The 25,590-nt window shown below is 31.0% G+C and overlaps 1 protein-coding gene across 1 annotated transcript; it reads left to right on the top strand.

Annotated features, from left to right (window-relative positions):
- Positions 1-15,933: 15,933 nt before the first annotated feature.
- On the top strand, positions 15,934-23,881 carry LOC411245 (dedicator of cytokinesis protein 7). The gene is made up of 20 exons (XM_394718.6): positions 15,934-16,087; positions 16,340-16,517; positions 16,597-16,775; positions 16,854-16,995; positions 17,065-17,268; positions 17,329-17,520; positions 17,587-17,811; positions 17,891-18,165; positions 18,248-18,563; positions 18,641-18,946; positions 19,024-19,229; positions 19,314-21,077; positions 21,167-21,294; positions 21,374-21,636; positions 21,732-21,991; positions 22,071-22,505; positions 22,596-22,948; positions 23,023-23,225; positions 23,318-23,637; positions 23,727-23,881. The coding sequence occupies exons 2-20, from the start codon at positions 16,377-16,379 to the stop codon at positions 23,779-23,781; spliced, it is 5,967 nt and encodes a 1,988-aa protein (XP_394718.3). The 5' UTR covers positions 15,934-16,087; positions 16,340-16,376; the 3' UTR covers positions 23,782-23,881.
- The last annotated feature ends 1,709 nt before the right edge of the window (positions 23,882-25,590 follow it).

The following is a 25,590-nucleotide window of genomic DNA, read 5'->3' on the forward strand; positions in this document are numbered from 1 at the left end:
CATGAACACAAAAGTGATCTTCATTTCTCAATTATTCTCCACTGCGTACCATCCACGTCAAAATCTTAAATCATCTTAAAAGACATCTCGAAATGCAAAATTTTATTCTCTCAACGTGGCGTGGCAATTTCACGGTGTAACGGGAAACGAAGCAAGAAGAGCGTGTAATTAAGAAAAGCGTGGTAAATTATAGAAGCAAAACATGGAACAGGAACACGGGCGAATGGAAGTTGGAGAAGATTTGCGAAACGAGATTCGACGCGGGGTTCGAATTACGTTAGCATCGTTCCGATACGATGCACAAAAGAAGACGAAACAGCAGGCTCGCTCGCACGTAATATTTTTCCCTTATTTATCGTCCAAGTTATCCCACCGATTCTCCTCCACCCCCACGAGCCATCTTTGCTCCGAATTATCCGTTTTCCAACCACAACCACCCGTGGCACGTGGTAAAGAATGGACCTTGTTACGTCTCGTTAAGAAGTTTCACGAAAGTTTCGCCTCCTACCTTCGCTCCTCTCTCTCAATCTCCCTTTTGCAATAACCGCGGGATGAGTTTACGGTGTTGGTGTCTCGCTGAAAACGAGGGAACGAACGAAGGGTTCGAGACCCCATCGACACGAGATATCGGGTTAATTCATAATAAATTTCGTCCAAACCTCTCTCTTTCTCGATGGTCGTTGCTCTTCTAATTATTATAAAACTCGAAAGTCCGTGGAGCATCGTGGAATAACTCGTTTCGCGATAATTAAATTGCCCCGATCGTCTCTTTATTAATAAATTTCACAGGATTCGTGCTGTTCTTCTCGTGATAAATCCGTTTGCGCGGTGTTTCAAAGTGTTTATCCATGGAACCATTGAGTATGATTTTAGTGTATCGATGAACTTTGTCTTTGATAATTTTTATGAATTTCTCTCTCTTTCTTTTGATTGGAATTGTTGAATTCAACACGAAGAATCAAATAATAATAAAATTGTATATAAAAAGAATAACATTTGATTTTATTATAAATGACAAGTTTCTTTATTCGTTTCGAATGTTTAAAGAAAATTTGGAGGAAAAAATTTCAGATGAATTCTTTTTTTTTTTCTTTTTCTTTTCTTTTTTTTTTTTTACATTTATATTTGTGAGTAGAGACAATAAACGTAGAAAAATATGCTCTTTGTTCGAACAGTCACGGTTAAAAGTACAAAGAGGTTGGCGAAGTAATTCGTTCGCTGGTTCTGCTTAACCTAGTCTATTGCCTGCAAGTTTTTTGCATGCAAAAGTTGCAAGTGCCTCCACAGGCACTATGAATACAAGCGATGGTAAGGAATGGTAGAAATGAACAGTGTGTTCATCTGGCCGACAGCGAATGAAAGTTTAGTGGATAAAGTTAGTTGCCGGGTTTTTTCATATGTTGAAAATTTTTTCACAAGGTGGAAATATTTGCAACAAGCGACTGCTAGACACTTTGGAATTATAATTTATAAACTTGTTTATGTTGACTCTTTCCCTCTAACTATTCCCTCATACTTTATAACAAACGTTTCATTTATTATTTCAGGATAAATACAACTTCTCGTGACGAGAATTCTAAGAGAAAAAGAGAGAAAGAAAGAGAACCGTGTGGAATATGAAAATTAAAAAAAAAGAAAATAAATGAGGAATCTTTTCGATGAAAAATACGAGAATTCAATATTGATAATCATTAATAATCATTTTATAAAATTTTAACATCTTTTCCAAAACATCTTTTCTCAAAAAAATTGAAAGAAAACAATCTTTTAATCGTTATTTGGAATATAACCTATGAATAATAATAATCGATTCATAAATCATCAGAAAATAAAGAAAATTGAAATGGTTGATGATCAAACATCTCTATGAGATTCGTTCATTAAGAGAGATAGAGAAGGAGGAAAGTATTAAAGATATTACAATTCGACTCGATTCATCTCGAATAAATTACCGAAATCTATTAAGAAGATATAATTTCAAACAGATATGTTTCGTATTAAAGTAGATAGAAGACACGAGGAATAATTCTAGAATCTAATACTATGACTATATTTTTACTATAAAAACTTTATAACGTTTTTGTCTCTAATTATTTCCACCAACAATTTTTACTCATTCCATTGAATTTATAAGAGAAAAGCACTCGATGAGATCTTTTTATATTAAAAATAATAAAATTTTATTCACTTACCTTTGAGTTTTTAAACTGAAAATAGCAACAAGCATATTATTTAACGTACGTATTTAATTATTCCAAATGGATTTTTAGCAATTTCACAATAAGCTAGTAAACAAAAGATTTAGATCCGAAATCTTTCCATCCTATTTTTCATTTCTCTCTTATTTTATTCGAAAGGAAAGACAATATCGGATACCGACAGAAGCAGGATGAAAATTCATTTTTAGACGTAATTAAGAAATCTTGGCGTTCGGGGCACGCTCTGTTGCTTTAACTCCTGGAGGAATTTTCCGCTCGCTCGTTCTCCAACCCCCTCCCTTCTCGTTTTGTCTCACGTCCTTTCACCGTTAATCTTACATTATTCTCAACATGGACGTGACCGTTTTTTCCAAGTTTTCGCAAGGCGAAGGTGAAGAATCGCGGGTACCGAGCTTTAATACGATGGAAATAGGGGAGGAATATGAACACCAGGGGATGATTCGTTGTGAAAATATGAATCTTTTATGGCGCGTCGCCAAGATTAAACATAAAAGGGGTAGAGAATGTTTTTTTCTAGTAAATGATAAAATCTATCTGACGATCGTTCTCGAGTCTGAGCAGACGAACAATTCTATGTACGGAAGATCTATTTGCGAATATTCAATAATAGTATTGATTGTAAAAAAATTTTTGATTCTTGATTTCCGCGACATAGAATCATTTTTAAAAATAAAATAATCTTTAACGCGACTTTTTCATAAATTTTTATTAATTTTCTGATGAGTGTAATAATTATTAGATATATTTATAATTGTATTATAATCACGACTGTATTTCCTTTTCAAAATACTTAACTAGATGAGAGAATGATTTAGCTAGTTACTTTGAAGGAATAAAGAAAAATTGATATTCATAAATTTTAAGAGAACTCTCAGAAGAAGGAGGGATAGAATACAGACAGAGAATAAAGTTTGTTTCAATGAATGTAAAGTTAGAATGGATTGAATTTGGTAACGTTCCAAGTCTTTTTGAGCTACTTTTAACTTTTCACACGAGAAGGGAGTGTGGAGGATATAAGATGGAGAACGAAGTTCGAAAAATTGCGTTCCGATACGTGAATCAAATTTGATGACGCAAGGAACTCGTGTAACCTGAAATACACAAGTTTGCACGAGAACGTTCAACTGAAATTTTCTTTCATTTATTCCGATTACATTTCACTCTCGTCAACGAATAATTTCTAATCTTATAATCATTAGCTTTTATTTCTTAAAATATAACATGATATAAAGTGATATAATTTTGTGTGGAAATTGAATAATATCGGTGGACGAAGAATGCAATACAATTTGTCCCTATCTGATTGAAAAGAGGCAACGAATTCTTCAGGCCGGAAATTAAAAATAAAAGAAAAACGTGGAATGAAATGAAAGAGATTTTTCTAGCTATTAGTGATTGATAAATAAAAATTTAAATATTTCAATAATCGAGCTTTGAATCTATCTTTTATTTTTACTTACCTTTGATATGTTTGCAATGAGAAATATATAATAAAATAGACAGTAAATAAATAACTGTAAAAAAAAATACACGTAGAAAACAATTAAATTTAAAATTTAAAATTCAGAATTAAAAAAATAGAATTGAGTTAGCCAATTATTAATACTTTTATTCAATCAATATCTCACCAGTCAAATTGTTCTATCTATAATTTAGAACAAAAACAGACCTCGTTATCCGTTCAATCAGCTAGTATCAAGTATCATTACCACGTCCCCTAATGCCACTAATCCAACACGCATCGCGATATCAGGTGTATTTATCATCTCGAAGATCTCTAATTACTCGATCAACATAATATCCTAGGACCAAACACGAAATATCGATCTCCCCCGCGTAAACCCAATAGTGTACATCATCAAAATTTAATCAACGAAATCTTTAATCGAAAAAACTGTGTCGAATCAAACGGAAACGGAAGATTCGATCCAATGTAATTTCAAAAATAATTTTCAACGTTTGCGAGAGGAGTGGATTTCGTCGCGAGGTGGATGAGAGTGATGGTTAATTTTAATTCTTAACGCGTGTAATTCGTGGAACGGGTTAATTGTGATTCTTAACGCGTGTAATTCGAAAGGGAAAGGGAATAGCAGTTTGCCAAACTAAAAGGGTCGGGAAGACGAGGTTCTTCGAGGCGAAACGCGATGGCGCCGCTGACGAATGCAATGCAAATAGGAGTGGTGGTGAGGAGGGGGAGAAGGAGAATAGCGGAAGCTTAATGTCTGGCTTCTTGGCAGTCGAAATAAATTAAATACGGTCTTACACCGTGCTCTCGTGTAACGGTTCTCCGGCACCAACGATCCCGCCCGAATTTCATCCTCGTTTCGCTGCATATTTATTCAGCATCCACTTCCGTCCACCGACCCCTTTTCTCTCTCTCTCTCTCTCTCTCTCTCTCTCTCCACTCCTTGCACGAGAGTACGGCTTGTAAATTAATAAGACGGGGTAAACATGCGACACGAACCGAAGCGCGAGCTCGAAACATGCTTGCTAATGGTGTCTTTCGTTTGGTGAAAAGCTGGATAGATGGAGGAGTTAAATGCGAGTTGTTGAGACTCGTAATTTGTAATATTGCTACCATTATCTTAATTATAATTTTATAACATTGTAGTAATAATTAAATGATAGAGATAATTCGCATAGTATGGATATATACGAGATATTTTTTTAAACAGTATTATTTTAAAATTTCGTTAAAAATATTAATCGTCTTCTAAATACTTTTGATCGTCAAGAATATATGATTGTATTAATTACTCTTTGATAATATTAATAGAAATCGGTCAATCGACTATCTATTCTAAAAATTTTTCATCTACAATACAGTAAAGATTAATTGTCTCATTGTTTTCATTAAATTAAATTACATTTCCTTACTTGTCTTTATACTTTGCTCACTTCCTCCATCTTCCTTCTACATATCAAGTTCACTCAATAAAGATCTCGCATAATCCTGACACTTTTCACCCGATTGGTATCAAAAAGGGTTAAAGATAGGGTTCATTTGTCCACGTAGAACAGGGAGAGGCTTTATTGCAGACGGAATAATGTCACGATCGCGTATATACGACGGCCAACTAGCTAGAGATTTTCAAGAGATGATAAATACTCGTGACATCGCGACGTGTGTCTGCCTTAACGCCGCTGGACGTGATCCTCGAGCAACCCTCGTGAAAAAGAGCGCGCGATCCCGCTATATTTTACCACTGTAACGCAGTCGAGAGTTTAAGAAATCCAGCCGAAAATCTGCAGTCACCTATCGCTGCCACATTGCATCAGGCACCCTTGCGAATTCATGAATTTGTTCCCATGATATCTGCGTGTTTCACGATCGTGTTTTCGTGATAAATAAATAAACATCGGGTTTGAAATTTAAACAGTTTGAGGGGAATTTATAATAGATATTATAAAATTTTTTCAATTTTTCTTCTTTTCTTTTTTTTTTTTTTTTTTTTACTTTAAAAGAACAATCTATGCGTTATCGCGAATATTATTGCGAATAGTTGTTTCGAAATTATCTAGAGGGTGTAAATGGCTGAAGCTTGGATAACTATAGCGATCAAAGTTGAGGCATATATTGAAGATTGTTATAATAGTTTAAGATAATATTATGGATTAACTGGAAGTGGTTTATATGCTGCAAAGTTAGTTAATTAAAAATTTTGAACGTGGAAAAGGAAATAAAATAATTCTTTCGGTTGAAAGTTTGAATTGAGATTGAAAACAAATGGTTAATAAAATTAAACTATTAAATTCTATTAAATTCTAAATAAAAATAATGTAAATTTGATTCAAAATGATAAAGAATTTTCTTTGAATAAGTAATTCTAAATAAAATATTGAAATAAAACTTTTTCTTTTTTTTAATTATGAATTATTTTACTTCATCTTTATAAATTACTTTTAGTAAGTATTATCAATATCGAGTTTCATTTCATTTCATTTGATTTCCTTTCAGACGGAATATAAAAGCAATTATCGTGAATAATTAGCACTGTTTCATAATCAATTTTATTTATTTTTTCAATTTTATTTTTTTACTCAACGAGTAAACCAAACATTGATTATCACGAATATCACGTTTCTTCGATATTAGATCTACTTAAGCAGACTTAATAAATAATGGTACTTACCCCACAGTTCCATCATCCAATTCGCGGTTACATTAACCAGGATAATCTCGTCCCATTTGCATGATTTTGAATGAAAGGTACGTGAAATGTCTGTAATGTAAATATACATATATTTTTTTAATACTTCACGATAATTGAAATTTCTGCTAATGTAAATATTAATGTTAATTAATACGTCAGATAAATACAGAAATAATATTTATACAAAATTTATACTACATCTATTTAAATATAAATTATTTTCAGATTAAAAGAATAATCATAGAATTATTTTAACGAATTCCAACAAAAATTTCATGCAAATCGTTATCTACTTCTGTAGATAATATGCAAGAAATGCATACACATGTTCACATTATTTAAAATATTCCTTCTTACGTGTACAGTATATATAAAATAAAATAATATAAAAATAATCACATAAATTCGATAATCAAGATACATTTACCCGCATTGTGCTTTAAAAACATTTCAAAAATTCATAACAACTTCCGTTCCGTTCTAACATCCTTAATTAACAGCCGCATAAATTATCACCTAATCTCATTAACACCAATATTCCTTAATCTTCGTTAACCTAGCTAGCTTCTCCCACGAAACACGAAACGCCTCTAAAATAATCTCACCCTTAAAATCCTAATCACGATCCCCCCGCTAATTTCCCCAATTATCACGCCTATGTTGCACTCTCTAATCCATCGAGCGCCGATTATCGCGTGGAATCCTAAGTGCATTAAACCGTCTTTTTTCCTCGAACGAAGACGAGGTTGCACGAGCCCTCGAACTGCACCCAGAAACTCGAGATTCTCGAGGGGGTTAGCGAGAGCGACGGAGCGGTTACTCGAACCGGATGATTAAATTCCCAAAAGCAGTCGGTGCACGCTCGCGATTCATCCACGAGTGGTGTAGTTACAGCATGGCTCTGCGTGGAGAAGACCTCTGCGGCTTGTGCCTACAGGTGCAAAGACCTTGAGGATGCAGCCTAACGTAGCGAATCTAATCCTCGAGGAAGTCGATGTATTAACGAAGCGGCGTGCACAACGGGTGTCGGGATAATCGAGTTTAATTTGTACCCTCGCAGTATTCGAGTATTCGAGAAATTTTTTTTTTTTTATGGAGACATATCTCGCACGATACTTTTCGCGTGGTTAAATGAAAAAGGATCGAAGGGGTGATTTTTTTTCATTTGAAAAGTTTGAATTTCCATATCTCTCGTCACCGATGTGTATTGTTATCTATCTTTTAAACATCGTTTGGATGGACCTATCTATCCATCTTTATTTGTAATTTTTATATGAGAGTAATATGAAATTCACATTTTAAAAATCAATGGAATATCGTACGAAATATAAAAACAAAAATTTGTCAAACGTCAATATTTAATTGAAACAACGTGTATTTGTATTTGTAGAACAGTTGTTGAAATTCAATCACTGTTTGACTTGGATTGATTGATCGCTAACCATCGATTGAAGATTGACGACAATCTAACTTAACCCCATTGACTGAGTTTCGACCGTGATCAATGGCTAATTATTTAGTGATTATTGACTGACTATTGGCTCATCATCGAATGAGCTTTTGACTATCCATCGATTCTCGATTGACCATTGATTAATCATTGACTGATCATTCACTATTGGCTGACCATTTATTGACCATTGACCATAACATTTGGCTGAATATTTGATTGACATTCGATCACTGATTGAGATCTTGCATCGATTAGTTAACCATTAATAAGAGAACAAATTTTTAACGAGCTAAATAGACACTTTGTCTCTGAAACTTTAAATGTTTTCTCAAATAACAATAATTCGATAAGTGAATTATTAATTGTTCAATGTGTCGCAATTATCTATCGATTTACAGGACAAGAATATGAAAAATGTACGAGCAAAATACTTGGTGGCGCGAAATTTATCGACGATCACGCGTTTCTTCTTCTTTTTTGATTGCGTCAGCTTTGCTTTTTACGATCTCGACTTGTCGCCTTTACACGCTTCTCTCTCCCTCTCTCTCTCTGTCTCTCTTTCTCTCTCTACCTTTCTTTTTTTTATTCGCTCGTTGCACTTCCCTTCGTGCAACTAAAGGCGAATACACACCAACGCAATTTCACCTGACACAGGACTCAAACCTTGTCGTTTATTTTGCAAACTTATTAACATCGTTTGGCTTTGACGGCGTTCCTCTATTCGCGACATTCGTTTCCATACCTACTATCACGTGTCGTTGAACGTGCAAAGGGATGTTTGACTAGCGAAATGACTGAGTTTAAAAAATTTAATTCCTTATATCTCGCGCTTTTCTATTTTCCTAAACGCGTTTTTTCAATTTTTAATTACTTTTTTTTGTATAAATATTTATATATACATTTCTTCTTTCCAAAAAATTAAAAAATAATTTTTATGGAACGGAGAAAACGCTTTATAAAATATTTTATTTTGTTTATTATTCTAATACTCATCATTATTTTTTACATTTCACGCTTGAACAATTTTTAATTATTATTCTGAAAATCTGATATATCCCAGAAAATGCTGAATATACATAAAAATAAAAATAAAAAAATTACTAAAATATTCTCATCATTTTTTTCACTAATTCATCTTTTCCTTCAATAAGGGATTCTTTGAACAATTTAAATATTTAAATAATTAAAGTTTTCGCATTTCATTTATGCAATAACATTTCGTGCAAAGAATAAAACAAATAAATTGAAAATTTTGTTCTGACAAACGGAAACAAATAATAAATGGAAGAAACCCATTTCGTCCATCGATAGATAACAATAAGATTCAAGATGGTTTTCAGCCGTTCACAAACATAATAAGCTCGTTCGAAAAAAGATATGATTCGATTGTGAAATCGGCTTTAAACGAGAGAAGAATCGTATATCACAAGCATCTTAGCTCTTATACATATTGAAATCGATAAAAGTTGAGCCATATTATAAGAATATCTTTTGTAACGATCCATTTTTAGAAAAATCACTCATAATTCAATAAACAAGTTTCAAATATTTCTATCAACCTTTGTATTTGTTTCAATTTGTACAATCACCTTTAAATTTTTTTTCCTCTCTCGTTCAAATTTTATATATATATCGATGGATATTAATTTCGAAAGAAGATTTTACTTTTAAATTTTGTCGAAACGCTTTCACGTGAATTTGAAAATAAAAGCAGAAAGAAAAACAATAAAAAGAAGCGGGAAAAAAAGGACAAGAGAAAGAGTACTTGACACAGAGAGAAAAGGAACAGTGATAACGAGCAGATAAAAAAAGAAGAGAGAGAGACTAAAGATACATAAGGAGAAATAAAGAAAAGAGAATGAATAAATGAAGGGGATTAACTAAGCGTTAATAAAATAAGCGAAAAAAAAAAATGAAGCTTTCGTGCCGCTTCTCCATCATGTACGAGAAACTATCTCGTTTGCAAAGTGAGAAAAAAAAAAAGAAAAGAAAAGAAAAGAAAAGAGAGAAAAAAGAAAGAAAACGACGCGTGAGATGAGGGGGAAAAAGAAAAAAAAAAGAAAGAAAGAAAATGAAAGAAGCGGAGAGCAGAAAATGCGAGAGACAGAGAGGATCGACCGATACTTTTCATTCTGCTACATCAACCATCAACCCTTTCTACCTTATTTCCTTTTTCCTCAAGGAAGGATAAGGTTGGAAAGGAATTCTACACGACACAGTTTGAGCACTGTCCTGAGAAAAATCCCTTAACGGCATCGAAGTTTCGTCACGGCAAAACCTCTGGAGTTTTGCCACGAGATTAAAGCCGGTATACTTCGATTCGATACCATCTCGATATCGGCCTTTCTGTGTGACTAATATTGAAATATTTATCAAGCTCTAAAACTGAATTGAATTTGATAAACCCCCTCGAATATCCACGTTAGTGTTCGAATTCGATGAAATGACATTTACAAAATTCAATATTTGATGAATATTCATCGATGTTGGCTCAATATTGCAAAATGTTTGATGAATATTTTTTAATGGATATATACGCAGCTTTTTTGGATAAAAATAAAACGTGAAAAATGCAAAAAGCCGTATCGAATATGAAGTGGAATAAATGAATATTGGTTTACAATATTCGGTGATTTTTACAATTGAAGTTACGTAATCTAACTTCCTACAAATAAGTTAATGCATTAGTTATATATAAAATTATTGATCTACGCTTCAACATTAATATTTATTTGTATAAATCACGAAAATGTAGAAGATGTAGAATTTATGTAAAATTTAATATGTGTAATGCTTTTCATATATAAGCATAATTTCACTTTGTAAACACTAGTTTAAATTAAACCTAAAATATACATTTGTTTATTGCAATTTATGCTCACAACAGAAAGTTATATTTTATGTTTATCCATATTTGATGAATTTCATATTTATCGTAATACATTTGAATATATATGTAATAAAAAAAAAAATTGAAAATCTGAAAATATCTGAAATCTAACAAATAACATGTATATCTGTATCTACTCTAAAATAAAAATAAAATCTCTATATGGAAATCGTATCATAAAAATTATCCATAAGAAACTATTATGGAATCTAAAATGAATATGTCTATAATATATGAATAAAAAATATAATAAATATAGTAAATAAATATATTTTAAACTTTCTAATAAAGAACGATTTCTTCTGTATTAAAAAATTCCTTCCTTTATTTTTGAAATTTATTTGAAGAGTTTAAATCTTCTAAAAGAAAAAAATGTATTAATATTTGTAAAATAGAAATAAATTCATCATATTAATTTTCAGTGTTAAGTTATTTCGATTCTTTTCTAAAAAAATTAAATATAGAATTCAATAAATTTTACAAAATGCATAAATTTCACAAACAAATTTCGAAAAATATTTAATTTAATTCAATGCAGTTATTGCGAACTGCATTAAATTTCTGTATCTTGCTAATATTTTGAAACGACCCTCTAAAACCGTTTCTGCGTTACGATCCGACTGTTCCGAAGGCAGAATAACAAAAGCGTTCCGCAACGCGACCGCTCTCTTATATATATTCTATTTCCCCACCATTGTTCCACAAAGGTCGCGATAGTTTAATAGCTTTCTAATTTATTGGAATTATATTAATAGTTAATTAAATTTGCAATTTATAATATTCATTAAGTTATCTCTAAACCATAATATGATTATTTATTAACGATGTAATTTTTATAATTACAAAGTATTAGTTGTTAATGTACGTACTGCAATATTTATATTTTTTTTTGTTCTGTATGAAATAATTAACAGATTTGTGAATTTGATCGTGAATTTTTTGTGAAGAGTGCAACTTAAACTTATTTCTGAATTAAATTTAATTATTTTAATTTTTTTAAATAATAATTAATTTTTAATACGATTTCTGAATTAATTAGAAATTTTTGAAACAAACAGTACACATTCAAATATTTAGTGTTTTAGAAATATAAAGACATCATTTTCAGATAAAGAATCCCGATAAAGAAACTATTGATCCTACCTTAAATCTCTCGCTTCGTACGAATATTTCATCGAGGGTGAAAAATGTAATTTTTAGAGTTACGTGATCGGAATTTATATCTTCGTAAATATCTCTCGTGTAGACATAGCAATTTAATATACTGTCAAATATCTTATATGTTCCTATATTTTCCAAATTTTTCTCTTTCATTTCCCAAATTTCTTCTCAAAAAAAACAAAAAAAAAATCCTTAAACATAATGATCCAATTTCTCTTATATTTTACATCGTATACCACATTATCTAACCCTCTACAATTATCAAAGTAGGATAGATTTAGATAAATTAAAGTATCAATTTTTATTTTTTCCAAGTACTGAAAGAAATATAATTTTTTTAACAAGATAAAAATTTGCTCCTCTCTAAAAATGTGACACGTGTCTGTTTTCCACTTGATCTCTCAATTCTCGACTTTTTTCCAGCATTTATATCATTAATTAACACCTTTTTGCCACGTCCACGGTCCCTGTCCGTCCTTATCCAAAGGTTGACAGCTGAATTTCTTCGAGTGGTAGTCTTGTAACCGTCTAGCAAACTGCCATCTCTAAAATGTAGCAGGTGGCCGTGTCATGGGCGAAGTTGAAAAACCAGCTTGTCGCCGGAACAGACCTCGCAAACGCCGATTGCGCTCTTTTTCCCTCTTTTTCATTCCATCATTTTCATTCTCCTCGCTGATAATCTCGCATTTTTCCACAATTTATTCGCGAAATCTTGAATATCCGAAAAGATACGTGCATATCGAGCATACGTAACGAACAATGGAAACTTTTCGCATTCTTCTCATCGTCTCACGTGCATTCCATGGTGATCTCTCGTCGTGAAACAGAGATGCCGGAAATGCTCGTTCAAAGCGAATTCGACCAATGTTTGACGGCGAAATAAACAAAATTTTGCTCTCCGATATTTTCCCTTGCCACTTTTCATTTTTCCGCCAATTCATATCACGATTTTGATCGAGTTATAACTTAATGATTTAATGGAATTTGATTAATATTGACGAGTATTATAATTAAATCGGTTGATCAATTCTGATGATGGAAAGAATTTCTATATAATTTTATTCTAACGGTACTGATTTATGGTATTTAAAAAAAAAAAAAAAAAAGTTTTATAACATATTAAAATATTTTTAAATAATTTGCGTCGTTAAAAAAGATTTCTCATAATTGTTGAGGAAAATCCTATAAAGATATCTTTGATTTTATGATATTAAAGAATGAGAAAAAGTTGAGAAAAATCTCGAATATTTTTTTCATTTTTATTTTTAATTAAATAAGAGATATATTTTAAGTTATCCTATTATTCTATTAAATATTATTTCCTATTTATTCGATATTCGGAATTTAATTATTTTTCTACTTGTTATATTGCAGACAACTCATCTTTTAATCGATCTTCTATATGATGCTCTGTCAACGATACGAGGAAATGTAAACTTTCATACAGCAAGCTCGGAGTTGACAATACAGGCCAAACAGAAGTTCCTTCTATTCTTCGTGTTCGTATTCTCTTCCGCATTTTTTTTTTTTTTTTTTTTTTTTACCCTTTGGCATAACTCGTTTCCAAAGAATTATCGCGAAAGAAAAACGAAAAATTTGTAAAATTTGCGTATAAATGATATTCTCCTGCTTTCCTTTATATAAGAAACAACTCATTAAGCCTCTTAAAAAAGTATATATTTACTCATAAATATAACGAACGGAAGAAAGAGGATTTCAATAATCCTGAATTTGATGTATAATTTGACTATCTTTACAAAGAAGTAGTAAGTCTATAAAATGTTTCTATATAAAAAAATAACAATCAATAAATACTTGCAATTTCATGATAGAAAAATAATTATTGTCGAAGAAGAATTATGCATATTCTTTCAAAGCCATTTTGAAATTCAACTCATCTCCTATTGTATCGATTTCTTCCCAATTACCAAAACGAGTATATTCGCTCGTATGATATATTAATCATTCGACTCTCGTTACGATAATAATAGTATTATTGTATATTCGTAATGCAACATTTGTGTAATAATAATTCGAAGAAAATCAATAAATTATAAAATTTGTTGTTTATCATTACTACTACGGTATCATTATTATAATACTATTATTATAAATTTAATATACATGATATTTATAAAACTGTATAGGGAAGAATAATGATAAACAATAACGTTTCCACGATCATCGTTATTGCATTTATAAAACAACACTTCTCGACAAATCAAACAAATTTCTAACGCGCAAACAATTTTCACGAACAAAGAGAGAACAAAAAAATTCACTTATACTTTTGCAAAATTTTGCTTTCAAATCTTTTCATTATCAAACTCGTTACCCTTTCACAAGAGAATTAATTAACACCGATAATTCGTGACTCGTAACTTATAAAAATTTCGCTAATAATATTACCTACTTCAATTCTACACGAGTACCCTAGCTTTCAGCAACTTGTACTTCGAACAAAAACTCGAGTTCTAAAAAGATTCAACAACCATTCATCGAGGAATCTTAGTTTTTTAACGAGAGACGGTTCGAGCACCAGCCACGAGTCGCGAATAAAAATCATGAAAAATCGTGCACACCGCGAGAATCACGCGAGGGAGGATGAAACGGTGTCGGGCGTAGAAACGAAATAAAAAAGTACAGTCAGGGAAGGGACAATGGGCGGAGGAGAGAAACTAAGACAACGAACAGCCTCGATCTATTCATACAATTAAAGCGCATTCGCGTCGCGAGAGCTCCTTGTTTCCGCCTCCTTTCGAGCGGGGATCCAGGTTGGATCGTGTTGCGATTATTGCGCGGATGAACCGCATTTTAATAAAGACGACTCCTATCGCGTGTACCAACCCTCCTTTTATCTTTGTCTTCCGCCTCCACGGCGTTTAACACCTGCGAGTTGAGCGCTTCCTCCGCGTTCCTCCTCTTTACGAAAAATCGATATCGCAATTAGTCCCATCGCACCTTTGCGCTGATAGAAATTGTCGTGAAGACGGAAATTCTTCGTGAGATAATTAAATTTAATTAAATTATGGATGGAAGAATTAGATATTTTCATGTTTTGGAATTTGTTTACGAAATTATTAATCAAGAGTTATTGAAATAATTGATTCAAGAACAAAATAATTGATTGAACAAAAGATTCTTGAGGTTCTTGTGTTTTTGATAAATTTATTTATGGAAGATGGATTTAATTTTGTTATTATATAATTTCTCTATGAAATTTTTATATTATATATATATGTATATTTATATATTAATGTTGCTTTTGATAGGCAAATTTTAATATGCGGGAAAATTTATAATATTTTAAAGGAAATTTCAATATAATGTTGATATTATGTTGATAATTTTTTTTTTAAAGTTAAGAAATTTATTGAAAAAAATGTTAAAGATTTTAGAGAGACTAAAAATAAAATTGAATTGATCGTTTGTTGGGAATGAAATAAATTTTTTCCTAAATATCTTTAGCTATTTCAAAATTAATCAATACTAAAACGAATGGAAAAAATTCTCTACAATTATGAATCAAAAATAATCAATAACATCTGATATAGATAGAACGAAATGATTCTTTCATATATCATTTAATATGTAAGAAATATTAGTTACATTTAAAAACTTTATTTTAGTGGATCATCCAGTATATAGGAATATTAAGAAAAAACTAAATGGAAGTTACTAGTACTGCATCTGGCAACTCAAAAAAGAAAAATACCTAGGATTAAAATTTCTGAAATTTCGCAAGCTTATCATTTAATTTCTTTGAAGTTTTATGAATCTTTTATTGATATTTTATAAAAATTTAGAAAGAAAACTGAAATTTTAAGTTATAAAAATTAATTTTATCGATATAATCTTAGTACGAGACTGTATATAAGCATTCAATAAGAATCTAATTAAATTGTATTCAATTACTTTTTGAAATATTTCTATTTAACGTGCCCTTATAATAATTATAAAAAAATTAGAAGTGATATAATTCACATTCTTGGTCGTAGGATAGCGCTAAATATAAGGGCAGTCAAAATCAATTTTTTATAGCAGTTTCCACTCTATAGTGTACTTTTATGGTATTAATGGGAATTTTGGCTTGATAAAGGCACATCCCTGATGCAATAAAGTTTTATGACAAGAACTGTCAAAATATTAGAATATTGAATTACACGCGTTCATAATTTTTATAATGGACTTTTAGTAAATACAAAGTCACGTGAGTGTAGTATTTTGTTTTCCACTATAGTGGTAGTAATTACACTATTTTTTTTTTTTAAGTATTGTAATTTTACGAGTGATTTTAACTAATAATAAAATAAATAGATAAATAAATGAAATATAAAAATAAATTTTCTATTAAACATTTAGAAATATTAATAATATCATATTATTTATATATTATAATTATCAATTATATCATTTATTTTATTTGATTTTCCAATTTCAAACTTATAAATGAAATGTCCAGGATTTCATCAAAGGAGTATTTTACCCCGACATTTATAATGTCATCTGTACAACGGGCTTTTACTCAAAAATTGAGTAAACAGCATGCAGCTGACGTTAGACGTCAGATTGCTACCTCTACCTCATATTCTCGTGATCTGTCAAAAAGTGGCAGTTCATTTTCAGGTTTTTCTTCTACGGTATATATTTAATATTCTAATTTCTAATCTATAAATTATAATTTATATATCAATCTAATTAATATAAATATCTTTAAAGATGTCACTTTGCGAGGTATTAGAACCATTGGATTATGAAGAATTCTTAGCTCAACATCAATCAGTTCTTGATCGTGATCCTCTCAAATCAATATTAGATTTTCCACCTGGAGATGTCGAATTAAAAGTTGTAACAAGAAAAATCAGAACAGAAGAGCCAATAGTGCCTCATGAGTCTTTGTAAGATTTTTTTTTATTTTATAATTAATTAAGTCAGTATCATTATTCTAATAATTTAAAACATATAAAATTTTTTAGAAATACGGTATCACCATATGTCAGAAGATGTATTGAAAGTTTTACCTCAGACTGGATAGTTGTACATAGAAAATATAAACGTAGAGTTTCTCCTATAGCAAGAGATAGATTACTTCAGGATACTCCAAGACAAGATTTTGAGGTGCTTGATTAAGCATAAAATATATATATCAAATAATTAAAAAATATATTTAAAACAAATATAACATAGGTGGATCAAGAGGATACAAATGGTTCAGGATCACCAAATGAAGAGGAAGATTTATCTAATTGTGGAGATACACCAAGAGGATCTTGGGCAAGTTTGGATTTAAGGCATTCACAACATGATCCTCTTCTTCCAAGTTTATTGGACAGAGTCTGTCCAGAAACTATTGATCAAATGAATGAACAAAAACGATCAGAAGATCGTCAAGTGAGTATGCATGAAGAAAATCAAATTTTACTAATTCTGACTCATTGATATTTATTTTAGGAAGCATTATTTCCACTTTATACACCTCCAACTTCTCCTGACGATGAATGGCAAGAGATCGGTATAGCGCCCGAACCTACGGAACCTTTTTCCCATAAAATTCTTGTCAAATGTCTCCAATTGAAATTGGAATTGGAAGTTGAACCTATTTTTGCAAGTTTAGCTTTATATGATGCTAAAGAAAAAAAGAAGGTATTTGAGGATATATACATATATGGAATATATGTATCTTTTTTCAAATAAATTTTAAATTTTTAGGTATCTGAAAACTTTTATGTAGACATGAATTCTGAAGGTTTAAAAAGGATGCTTGGTAGTCATATTGCATACAGTGATGCTAGTACTTTGGCCAGAAGCTGTGTTATGAGTATCAGTAAACCTAGTCCAGATTTATTTTTAGTTGTTAGACTTGAGAAAGTATTGCAAGGTGATATCTCAGAATGTGCTGAACCATATTTACGCGAAGATAAAAATAAAGAAAAAGTAATCACACAAATTATAACTTGTTAAACTATTAATGTACTTTATAGGTAATAAAATTAAAAAATTGAATTCAAAATAGGTAAGAGCAGCTGCTGCAGCTGCATGTGAGCGTTTAGGTCGATATAGAATGCCACTTGCATGGACTGCTATTCATCTTTCTGGTGTAATAGGAGGTGGTGGAGATACAGATAGCACAGGAAGTGCTGGATCTTTAGACAGAAAATCAGGTGGATTGGAACAATGGCGTAAAAAGGTAGAACCTCCAGCAAGAAGAGGATCTTTAGAAAGAAGAAGTTCGGATAAAAGACGTAGTTGGTCACCGGACGATTTTGCTAATTGTCTTGATACATTTAGGTAAATATTTTTCTAATTTATTTTATTTCAAATATATTTATTATTTTTAAATAAATATTAAATTATATATTTAATTTTGTAGGCCTATCACATTGACTGTTTCAAGTTTCTTTAAACAAGAGAGTGAACGTCTGAGAGACGAAGATTTATACAAACTTTTAGTCGAATTACGAAGACCTGGTTCTAATTTAAAGCGATTGAAATGTCTACCAGGAATATTGAAATTAGATCTTAGTCCAAGACCTGAAGAATTGCCTAGATGCTTGGATCCTGACCTCAGAAGATTAGTTCCATATCCAGATGAGAAAAGTCGACCAGTTAAAGAGATACTCGAATTTCCAAGTGAAGTTATTTCACCCGATTTAACATATCGAAATCTTCTATACATTTATCCAAAGGCAAATAATAATTTAATTATTTATTTTTTACTTTCAATTTGAAATAAATTAATGAAATCTTATATTTTATATCTCAGGAAGCAAATTTTAGCTCTAGAACTGGTTCAGCGCGAAACATTGCTGTAAGAATTCAATTGATGGGAGGTGAACAAGAGGCTGATGCACTTACAGCCATTTTCGGAAGATCATCGTGTCCAGAAATGACTCACGAATGCTTTACTTCTGTATCTTATCACAATAAGAATCCAAATTTTTACGATGAAGTGAAAATTCGACTTCCTGCTGATTTGAGTGCAAAACATCATTTGCTATTTACGTTTTATCACATTAGTTGTCAAAAGAAAGCGGAACAACCAAATGTCGAAACTGCTGTGGCGTATACGGTAAGAATAGAAGAATTCTAACATATAAAATATTTAATATTGAAAAAAAAATTATTTTTAATGTTTCTTGCATTTAGTGGTTACCACTTTTGAGAGATGGACACTTACAATCAGGCGAATTTAGTTTGCCTGCTATGCTAGATCCACCACCAGCAAATTATTCATACATTGCACCTGATGTTCTTCTACCAGGTACAAGATGGGTGGATGCTCATAGAGGTGTTTTTACTGTAATTTTAGAACCTGTTTCTAGTGTTCATCCTCAAGACAAATACATTGATAGGTAATACAATTTCAAAATACCAATATTCATAGAATAAATTGCAAATGTAATAAAAATAAACAAATATGAAATTAAAAATTATAGATTCTTATCACTCTGCGGTTTCCTGGAAACCGGCCAAGTGCCTCCGCGTATTGGTGAAGCGGGAATGGAATCTGAATTAAAATCAGCCCTATTGGAATTGGCAAGAGCATCTCATTCTGCCCTCGTACGATCACTACCTCAATTGCTGGATCAATTAATATCTTTATTAGTACGACCTCCGACATTACCGTCTCAACCACTGAATGTGGCAGCTACAGTATTCGAAGCAATAGGTTTGTTGGTCCGAAATATTACCAACCTACCCGATGGTCAATTAGATGCTCATGGAAGACATGCACTTCTGGCTACCTACGTTGCTTATCAATGCTCTTTACCAAGAATGACTCATACACCTGGCATTATTCGAGCTCAAAGCAATCCTGATCTACCTTTAGAAGATCTAGAAATGGAAGTACATTCACGAGGATTGGATCGAACAGCATCTATGCGTCAAGAATCACCTTCCATAAATAGCCAGCCTACCAGAAGACTTTTACATGAAGAACTAGCGTTACACTGGGTCGTATCCACAGGACAAGCACGAGAATTAGCTGTTACTTACTCGTGGTTTTTCTTGGAATTAATTGTTCGTTCTATGGTTGTAACTCTATCGGAAATGGGTATGTTGGATGCTCCAAGAAAATCTAGATTTTCTCCCCAATTCTGTGATGATGTGGCTACACTTACCGCAGCACTGACCTCAGAAGTAATTTCACGTTGCGGAAAAGAAACTAGAGTACCCAACAATCTAATATCGAGTTTAGGCAACTTTCTTTCTGATCTATTATCGATAATGGATAGAGGATTCGTTTTATCCCTGATTCGTGCTGCCTGTTGCTCTCTTTCGGATGCTTCTATGCATATTCCTGATTCTGCTGCACTTTACGCGTTGAAATTAGATCTAGTACGAACTACATGCTCTCACGAACACTATGTTGCACTAAATTTACCATTTGGGACTGGATACACGTCAGGATCAGCGCCAGCTTCGCCTAGTCCATCGACCGGAAGCTCTGGTAGTTTAATATCTACTCTAGTGCCTGGAGATCGAGCTAGATTTTCTGAACTTAGTCAAGAATTTCGACAGCAACACTTCTTGGTGGGAATCGTTCTATCAGATTTATCTAACACTTTAGAGATACCGAATCCTATGCTCCAAAATAAGGCTATTGGAACTATACGACATCTCATGGCATGCCATGATGTAGATTCGCGATATTCTGATCCTGCTGCGAAAGCTAGAGTCGCTGCATTATATCTACCACTTCTGAACATTATAATGGATGCTCTACCTCAACTCTATCATTGGGATTCAAAAGATAAGAGCGTCTATCCTGACGAATCTGGATCTATTACACAATCTGTGGCATTAGCTATAGCTGGAGGAGTTTCTGCAGACACTGCAGGAACTCAATGCAGAGTTTCTTTAAGTTCAGAAGCTACAAGACATCTTTTGATGTGTGTTTTGTGGGTACTTAAAGGATTGGAACAATCAGCATTAGCACAATGGTGCTCAGAATTAAGTTCCAGAAGAATATTATGCCTTCTTCAAGTTTTGAATATTGCTACTGCAGCTTTTGAATATAAAGGGAAAAAAGCCTTGAAGAGATTGCCACCACAAGCTGCAGCTACGAGTGATATTCGATCTAGATTGGAGGACGTGATTCTTGGTCAAGGAAGCGCTAGAAGCGAGATGATGTTGAGAAGAAAAGAGAGAATGAGTGGGGACAAGCTTAGATGGCGTAAAGATCAGATGCCTTATAGGTATGAAAAGTTTTAGATTTGTAAAAATTTTGAAACGACATTAACAAAATTTAATACAAAAAATATAATTACTTTGGGATTTTTTTAAGATCCTGTGAACAATCTGAAGGGAGAGCTGTGGAACAAGATGCTCATATAGAAGGTGCCTTAGCAGCAGAAGCCTCTTTGGTAGTTTTGGATACTTTAGAAACAGTTGTTCAAGCTGATGGAGGAGGAGGTATACAATTTTTTATCTATATAGAAATTCTATACGAAATTCTATATTTTTGCATTAATAAAATTATAATATATTATAGGTGCAGTTGTAGGAGCAGTGTTAAAAGTGCTCCTGAGAGCATTAGCAAGAAATCAGAGTACATCTGTATTGCAACATATGTTTAATACTCAACGAGCTTTGGTGTTTAAATACCATAGTGCTCTATTTGATGAGGAAAGCGAAAGATGTGGTGATTTGTGTTTAACATTACTCACTAGATGCAGTTCACCCTTAAGTGCTGTTCGCAGTCATGCTGCTGCAAGTCTTTATTTATTGATGAGACAAAATTTCGAAATTGGAAATGTAATTATTCAATAATATATTACTTTATATATATTAATTTATTTATTAATATATATAATAATTAATATATATTAATTAATTTAATATTTTTTCAGAATTTTGCTAGAGTAAAAATGCAAGTTACAACATCTTTGTCAGCTCTTGTTGGAAGAGGAAGAGCTCCAAGTGAAGGAGCACTTAGAAGAGCATTGAAAACAGTATTGGTTTATGCTGAGAGGGATACAGAACTTGCAGATACAAGTTTTCCAGAACAAGTGAAAGATCTTTTATTCAATCTGCACATGATATTATCTGATACTGTTAAAATGAAAGAATTTCAAGAAGATCCAGAAATGCTTTTAGATCTCATGTACAGGTAATTGTATTAAAATTAAAATATATCAATAAGATGTGAATTATAATGTGAAAGTGAATTAAAACAAAAAATTTCATAGAATTGCAAAGGGTTATCAAGGTTCACCAGATCTTAGACTCACTTGGCTGGCAAATATGGCTCAACAACATATGGAAAGAAAGAATCATACAGAAGCAGCTATGTGTTTGGTACATAGTGCTGCTTTGGTAGCAGAATATTTACATCTTTTGGAACCAGGAGGTGGAGGGCGACCAGTAGGAGCTGTCGCTTTAGCACCTGTTACTCCAAATGCTTTAGAAGAAAGTGCAGTGGGTGATGATGTGTTAGCAAGAAGAGAGGAAGGTTTATGTTTAGGACCAGATTTTTCAGAAAGTGGTCTAGCTGGTTTATTAGAACATGCTGCTAATTCTTTTCATGCAGCTGGAATGTATGAAGCAATTCCTGATGTATATAGAGTATTGCTTCCAATAGCAGAAGCTGCACATGATTATAAGAAATTAGCTAATATTCATGGGTATGATATTTTTCATTTTTTGAAGAATTTATTGTTAAAATAAATTAATTTAATTTAATTTAATTTAATGTATAATTTCTCTAATTATAGGAAACTTCATGAAGCATATACACGAGTAGAACAATTAGCAGGAAAGCGAGTATTTGGAACATATTTCAGAGTAGGATTTTATGGTGGACGTTTTGGTGATCTTGCTGGTGAAGAGTTTGTTTATAAAGAACCTACTCTAACGAAATTACCAGAGATATTTTCGAGGCTTGAAAATTTTTATGCTGAACGATTTGGTAATGAGAACATTGTAATAATAAAAGATTCGAATCCTGTGGATCCTAGCAAGTTAGAACCAGATAAAGCTTATGTTCAAATTACATATGTGGAACCATATTTTGAACCACATGAATTAAGACATAGGCCTACTATTTTTCATAGAAATTTTAATATCAGTAAGTGCTATTTTAAATAATAATATACAATTTCGTTTTAATTTCTTATTATAATAATTTTAATTTATGTTTAGAACGATTTGTATATGCAACACCATTTACACCTGGAGGTAAAGCTCATGGAGAATTAAGAGAACAATGCAAACGTAAAACTATTTTAACAGTTGCTACACATTTTCCTTATTTAAAAACAAGAATTCGCGTAGTTGCTAGAAAACAAATAGTTTTAAGTCCAATTGAAGTTGCAATTGAAGATATACAAAAGAAAACTGCAGAGGTATGTATAAAAAAAAAAAAAAAAAAAAAAAAAAACAATAAAATCTTATCTTTGTACATTTTTTATATAAACTATTGAATCTATTGTATTAGGTTGCTGCAGCAACAGCTCAAGAACCACCAGATGCAAAAATGTTGCAAATGGTTCTTCAAGGTTGCATTGGAACAACAGTTAATCAAGGACCTGCAGAGGTTGCAGTTGTATTTCTTTCTGGATTAAGAGAACAGAATGCACAGCCTACTAGATTGCAACATAAATTACGACTATGTTTCAAAGATTTTTCAAAGAAATGCTTGGATGCTTTGAGAAGGAATAAAAATTTGATTGGACCAGATCAAAGGGATTATCAACGAGAATTAGAAAGAAATTACCAAAGATTAACAGAAAGACTTTCTCCTCTTATTGCATGGAGGTATGGGAAATTTGATTAAAATAAAATAATTTAACCTAATTTTTTTTCTTACATGTTTATTTTTTTTATTTTGTATTTTTATAATATAGTGGACCTTCATTAACAAATCAACAAAATATGCCATCAACATCTCCACGTTGGTAAAACGATTGAATTCTGTTAATGAACAATTACCAAAGATCACTAATGCAAGTATTTAGTGTTCATAAACTATCAACAATGTGTGCTCTTTACAATATTGAAATAGACATGCATATTATATTCATATCCATTCACTTTTTATAATGATAAAGCATTTTGAGCTAGTTTATGTAATGTTTCTGCCTTAGATATTTTAAAAGCATAAAACAATTTAGTACTACATTTATTTGTAAAATAAGATTAAACTATTATATTAAAATCAATTACTAATTCACTAATTAGAGTAAAATAAAAACAACTCATTTCATAAAATCAATTTTTTGATAATAATAAAATAGAATTCCTAATTTGTATAGGAATTGCTTTTTTCTTCTTAAAAAATATATAGGAATTGAAATTTTATTTTATATAGCTTTTTATACACTGCTTTTAATTAAATCTTAACAATTAACGTAGATAGGCAAGAATATCAATATTAAATTTATAACAATAATTTTATGTAACTGCCTTTTTAATAATTATATAGATAAGTATTATTTTCAACTATATATGAGACATTTTTATAGCTAATAATTTATAAGAATATTTAATATGAATTTGTAAACTAATTTATTTTACATAATGATGCATAATTTACTATTTAGTATATAGAAATTAAATGTCTATTCATATATTTAACTAATATGAAAGCTGTGATTTTTCGATTAAACATGAAATGATAAATATTATCTTGAAATGACCGTAGAAACTTATAATAATAGATTTTTTGCAAAAATATGTCTTTTTATAATAGATAAATAAATTTAGTTATTTACAACGATATGATTTACATTCTAATGAGAAAATTCATTTTATTTATGACTAATATTTTATATCTGACTAAATCTATTATTAAAAGTTTCTTCAATATTTCAGAATGTCAAAAACAATTAATTCAGTATGAAAAATGTTTGAAGAATGGTAAATTATAATAATATATGATTAAAATCACATATTGCTTTTACTCTATTGAATATTTTAATAAACTATCAACTTTTCTAAAAATAAAATAACCTTCTAACCAAAAACGCTAGCAATTTTATTAATTATAGCAATTATAGCATGATTCATCAAATTATTATTCATTATAATTAATATTCAATTTAAATATGCATATTGATAATATAAATAAATATATGTTAAGATATAATATTGAACAATAATAAAATATATGTTATTTCCATATAAATTATTTTAAGCAATTAAATTTATTATTATAATATTGAAAATGCTTTCTGAATCTTCTTCAAACATTTATAAAATACGTTAAAAATCTACTACTAGTTGCTACTACGGATAGCAATATACTTATATTAAATAATTTAGCGAAACTGCCGTGGATGTAAACTTTTTGTATGTCACAAAATATTCAAAATATATATCCATTTTATACTTCGCTATTTTTGAACTTTTCTTATATTATTAAAAGGTAAAAATAATAAAAATATGACTCACCGAAAATCTGCCACTGCAACAATTTCAAAGCCCGGCAAAGAAAGAGGGCGTTGTTTCTTCGTACATACGTATCGTTAGGATACATTTGAAAAATTACTAGTCAAATAGCGAACAAAATGAGAAAATATAAAACAAAGATTATTTATTAATTTGATTGAAAAAAATATTTTATGTATTTTTTTTTTTTATACATAAAAATAATTAAATTAAACATAATTTCTTTCTCCAATTATTTATTAAAGATTTATGACGGAAGTTTAAAATTTTAAAAAAATGCGGGAAAATATTCAAATGATTTAAAATTTTTAAAACAAATAA

This window comes from Apis mellifera, linkage group LG8 (assembly GCF_003254395.2).
Source record: "Apis mellifera strain DH4 linkage group LG8, Amel_HAv3.1, whole genome shotgun sequence".
Taxonomy (NCBI): Eukaryota; Metazoa; Arthropoda; class Insecta; order Hymenoptera; family Apidae; genus Apis; species Apis mellifera.